Source organism: Scomber japonicus, chromosome 17 (assembly GCF_027409825.1).
Source record: "Scomber japonicus isolate fScoJap1 chromosome 17, fScoJap1.pri, whole genome shotgun sequence".
In the NCBI taxonomy this organism is placed as follows: domain Eukaryota; kingdom Metazoa; phylum Chordata; class Actinopteri; order Scombriformes; family Scombridae; genus Scomber; species Scomber japonicus.
Genome location: NC_070594.1, coordinates 10,095,419 through 10,100,606, shown reverse-complemented (window position 1 = coordinate 10,100,606; position 5,188 = coordinate 10,095,419). Strand labels below are relative to the sequence as shown.

Here is a 5,188-nt window from a genome sequence, read left to right as displayed (position 1 = left end):
ATGTTGACATGCTGGAGTTAAGCAGGTGTCATTTTTTTTTACCAAGTTCACCATATTAGTTTAGTGTAAAGTAAAGTTGAGGCTGTTGATGGAAGGTCATTAGTTTGTAAGTATTTAGTTATGAAACAAAATAGGATGACAGTTTGTACAAAATTGGACTGCAATCAAATAGTTGTTGAGACATTTGAGTCTGTTCCAAAGTGGTGGACCAATGGACCGGCAGACTTGTGCATAACAGATTAAATATCAGTTATCGGTAGTTCATGATCAGTGTCCTTTGTCCCCCCCATGTTTCAGTCAGCAACCCTGAAACCACACACCAGGATGAAGAAGAGGAGCAGATCATGAGCTCAGAATCAGAGCCGTCGTCACCGCAGACAGATCACTGGGAGGAAGGTGAGGAGGAAGATGGAGAGGAAGAAAAGATGCTTGAGGAAGGACAGGAAGCAGAAGAGGAAGGAGAACCATGTGAGGAGACGCCAGAAGAGGAGGAGGTGAAGGTTGAGTGGCCAACGGGAGTCCCCCAGGCTTCAGACAAGGACCTGGCCAAGCTGTCCCACTCAGAGGGGGTAAGAATACACTTTGTGTGTTTTTCTGCTTTTACATCTGATATTCTCATTTCTCCCTGCACCTCTTAATCTCTTCTCATCTTAACTTCCTGCCTTTTTTCCTGTCCTTTCCCCTTTCTCTACACACGCATCTTTTCTCTTCTGTTTTTACTGTCGGCTACACTTTCCGCCTGTGTAAAATAAGACTGGATTTTTTCAAGCACCATGTCCTGACCCAGAGCTCTTTGTCTTTGCTGGGACACTCCCACAGAGGATCTCTGAGGTCCCTTTGTGAGATCATCGTTGACTTTTCTACGTTCAAAAACCCCCGCCCATGTTCAATCGTGTGGCCTGACACTTAGGAAATGTACTCTGCCAAATGTGCTTGATTATTGAGCTGGGGCCAGAGCCAAGACATCATGTCCAGCCTGAAACTCTGAGCTGAAGGGGCCTGGTTCTTCCTAGAGGTGGGGGTGAAATCAGAGCTATTCCAAAAAACAAGGCCTCGCTTGATGGGGTCAGGACCATAAATGTTATGTAATACAGTGGAGGTTTAACTGGGTGGGGCATGGGTGGAACTCCTTTCTTTTGCAGTGAATCTTTCTTCAAGCATTGTAATTCTCTTTGTAACATTATAAAAATGTAAACATAGGAAAAAGTCCCTAAAACTCTTATCAAATTAACAAATGACATTATCAAATGTCATTTGTAGGTTTTGACAAATTGTGGCATGAATTACTTGCTTATAGTGGTGTTGATGCATCAGCTGAAGCTATTAGTCTTGTACCCATCTGGTGGTTTTCCCAACAAAAATGAACATCAGCAAACAGGCTGAACTAACAGAAACATGTGAAGCCACAAAAACAGGCCATTTTTTTGTCTGGAAGCTTATTCAGTCCTCAGCTGGCAAAAGCAGCGACCTGCTGAACAAAACCGAGCAGCAGCAGCAGTAGTTTATAGCCTATATAATAGATCTCTGTGTTGACAGTGAGATTTGTGAAAAGGCCACAGTGTCCCTCTCAGATGCCGTGGAGTACAATAAAGCATTAGAAATATATGAAACACATGTTCTTCAGTTGTGGATGGTGATTTTGTGTAATGGTGCTTTGCGGTGGAGGATGTTTCTGTATATCCAGCTGCGGTTTATTTGTGTCTGGCAATCAACCAGCCAGGACTGATAGCCTCTGCTAATGTCCGTGCATAAATACCAGAAATATTAAATCTCCCTGTAAATACTATTTTTATTTGACAGCTCCTTGTATTACGAGGAGTTTGTTTTGCTGCAATCGTTATTAGCATCCTGCGAATATCATACCATTTTTAAGATATGTCCAATATTTGATCAAAAACACAAGTTGACATTAACTCTTATTTGTTTAATAAAGACAGTTAGTCTCAATAATTCGTAAATGTATGATTTGATTTTATTCTTATTTATATAGAAATGAATGCTAATGATGCAGTTTGATAGCTAGAGACACTGAATGTACACTACACCCATATAATATACAGGATTGAGTGTGGTTGCTCTCACATTCACCTTTATTATCTTTACTTAATCAATTCTCTATGGCGAGACTCCAGAGCTGACATCTGGTGTGGGAGAAAGTTGCTCCTGCTCACACTCACAATTATTGCTTTGTTTTTGACAGTTTTCCTAAAGCGTAGCAGCATTTCTCTTTCACATCACAATTTCCACAGTGGTAAAAAAAACAAAATCCCGATTTGAAAGGGGGCGTAGCTTGAGCTTAACTTGTGATCTATCAGTAAAACATGACACCTCAATCTGCCAGTCTGCCAGTGCAATATCTAGCATGCTACTGACCCACTGACCTGACTGAATAAGTGACCTATAAATTATGGCAGCAGATGAGGGATACAGCTTGAGAAGTCGCTCAGTTTCACTTGACAGCATATGACTGTGCTGCGTGTTGTTGTTTCTGCTCTGTGGTTTGCAGATTATGATCGGGTCAAAAGATTTTCATTAGGATGGGTGGTGTTTAAAGCACTGCTAAGATCATGTGTCTCTTATTACTGACCCCTGTTGACTGTACAGTGTAACTACAGCTCTAATGGTGATAAGAGGTTCCTGGTGTGTTGTATATTTAGTGCAAGGAAGGAATATATTCTTTGTATTTAAAGTGTTGAGTCTTTCAAAGAGAGGCCTTTTCTTGACCCTAGGCCAGACATCTAGTAGCGCCCCTGATTAAATTGGTCTTTTTATTCTAACATTTTATTAAAATTCTGAACATTTTAGGTTACATTTAGTTTCATTTAACTTCACATATCTTCTGGATCTGTGTCATGTCATAAACAACATATAGTCTGTCATTTAACACCTTTTTATGCACACTAATGTGTCTGCTATGAGTCTTATTCTGGTTGTAGTCATACAAACATAAAAAACCTGGTTGTGCATGACTCATCAACATCCCAGACACAAGTATTATCTGATTTATGAATGTCCAACTCTTTATATAATCCAGTATTAATTTTAATCCCACTTTTGACTACTTTTTATGCAACTAACAGCAGATCTTTTGGGCCAGCATTAAATTAGTGAAGTGCTTTAGATATGCTTAAATCACTCTGCATTAATAAAACATAATTTGACAGTTTTACTGTAATGTGTTGTGTAGTATTTTCTCTAATATCCATAGAGGGAGGATGTCAGTGTAAATCTGTTGTAGGAAGGTGTGTATAGGATTTAGATTTAGACAAACTTCAACCTCAGAATTAATAAAATACTTTGGCCAACAACAGCACTTCTCAGTTTTCAGAAGTTTTTAATCTTCGTCTTAATATTTTTCATGCTTTTTGACCAATACATCTACTTGGAGTATAAGGCTGGGGATAGTCTATATTATACTATCTTATTGTCAACTACTTCAGGAGATGAAAACCAACCATATTTAAGTCTGCCTTTCAATATCCAAATTCTGGCTGCCCATGGGTTGCTACTGAAAATGTCCATCTTTGAAAGTAGGGCCAGACCGATACTGGATTTTGGGGGCTGATGCCAATACCAATATTAGGAAGTAAAAAAAAATCTGATAAATATATCAGCCATTAATCTTATATATACAGAATATACACATAAACTCACATTGGTTGCAATCATCCCTCAGACACTAATGATAAAGATATAAATAAATTAAACACAGAACAGTAAATACCCCATCTACATATATATTAGAGTTAAATTAAGAAAAAGGATCAAATGTACATAAAATGCTGCCCATATAACTTAAGAAATAAACCAAAATAAACATATATTAGACAACATATACTGTATACCAATATCAATATATCTATTATAGGCCAATATCGGCTGACTGGTCTATTGGTTGAACTTGAAAGAGTCACAAATATAAAGCTTCATTTGTGAAAAAGACTCAGATATTTCTAAAACAGCTCAGGGCACTGTAGCTTTCTGCAAATATTACTAAAACAGGAGTACATAGTACAAGTTTTACGGCAGCCAGATGATATGAGTAGGACTGACACAAAATAAATGGCTCATGCTCATTATAATGAAAGAACATGTCAGCCAGTGCAACAGTGTGGCTCTTTGGTTTTTTCATAGACTTTGTTGACTAAAGGAAAAAATTTGAAAATCACCAGACTTAACCTTTCTGTGTTTCCTATCCGGTAGAGTTCCTGCCCTGATGGTCTGGTGTCTATCTTGAAGAGACGGAGAGCATCACTTGATGGACTGCCTCCCCCAAACGAAATAACAAAGAAACAGAGCTCCAAACGCAAAGTTCGATTCAGTGAACCAGAGGACGGCATAGAACAAGGTAGAGTTTAGCTCACCTATAAAATATACACATTCATGAATGCTTGTAAAATCTGTTCACTGTCGACAAAACATTCAAAATATTCTGACACCATAAAGAAGATTACAGCTGTCCTCTATTTCTTACTTGTAGATGAGGTAGGCGGAGACTCCTGCCTGATCCTGCTACTGCTGTGTCTGGTCACCGTGGTGATCAGCATAGGCGGGACCGCTTTCTACTGCACCCTGGTGGACACTTACTCCAACATTTGCACCGACTTCACTCACAACGTCGACTTCTATGTCATGAACATGCGGCGGTTCTTTGAAGGGCTCGGGCATTGGCTAAACCCCCGGACTTAAGACCTTTTCATCTGCAATCTAGACACATTGAGATGTTTATGCTGTACTGGACGGTGTAAATTAAAAGAAGAGAGACGATCAAGTCGAGTTCCTGAGCTTAGACTTGGACATACAGACATTTATCTGATGCTGCCATTCAGAGAGTTTAAATGCTTTGATTTCTTCTACAGTCAGCAACAGTTGACTCACTTAAAGTTGTGAATCAGATCAAACGGACTAAGATTTATGTACATCTAACCGGGTGCTCAAAGCAACTACAAACACCAAAAACTATCACACTTCTTGAAACTCAGAAGAAAAAAAAAAGTCATGATGTGTGCATGTTGTGAAATGAGAGTTTTGGGGGAAGAAAACCCAAAACAACTCTTGTTTACTGCTGTCTGTATGAATATTTCATCTTAAAATGACCCTTACAGAGACCACACGAGAGGGCTCACAGCTCTCAATGATATTTATATTTTAACAGAAGAGGTAGTTTATCTGTGTATTAGTTTTCCTC

General features: G+C 39.0%; 1 protein-coding gene across 1 annotated transcript; it reads left to right on the top strand.

The window, feature by feature from the left end:
* The first annotated feature begins 344 nt into the window (after positions 1 to 344).
* On the top strand, positions 345 to 4,689 carry cnstb (consortin, connexin sorting protein b). The gene is made up of 4 exons (XM_053336660.1): positions 345 to 396; positions 451 to 569; positions 4,204 to 4,348; positions 4,481 to 4,689. The coding sequence occupies exons 1-4, from the start codon at positions 345 to 347 to the stop codon at positions 4,687 to 4,689; spliced, it is 525 nt and encodes a 174-aa protein (XP_053192635.1).
* The last annotated feature ends 499 nt before the right edge of the window (positions 4,690 to 5,188 follow it).

Bases quoted from the DNA above. Each gene is read 5' to 3' on its own strand.
- cnstb (XM_053336660.1), top strand. From the start codon at position 345: ATGAGCTCAGAATCAGAGCCGTCGTCACCGCAGACAGATCACTGGGAG. The intron at 570-4,203 runs GTAAGAATACAC...CCTATCCGGTAG, and splicing joins AGCTGTCCCACTCAGAGGGG to AGTTCCTGCCCTGATGGTCT. The intron at 4,349-4,480 runs GTAGAGTTTAGC...TCTTACTTGTAG, and splicing joins AGAGGACGGCATAGAACAAG to ATGAGGTAGGCGGAGACTCC.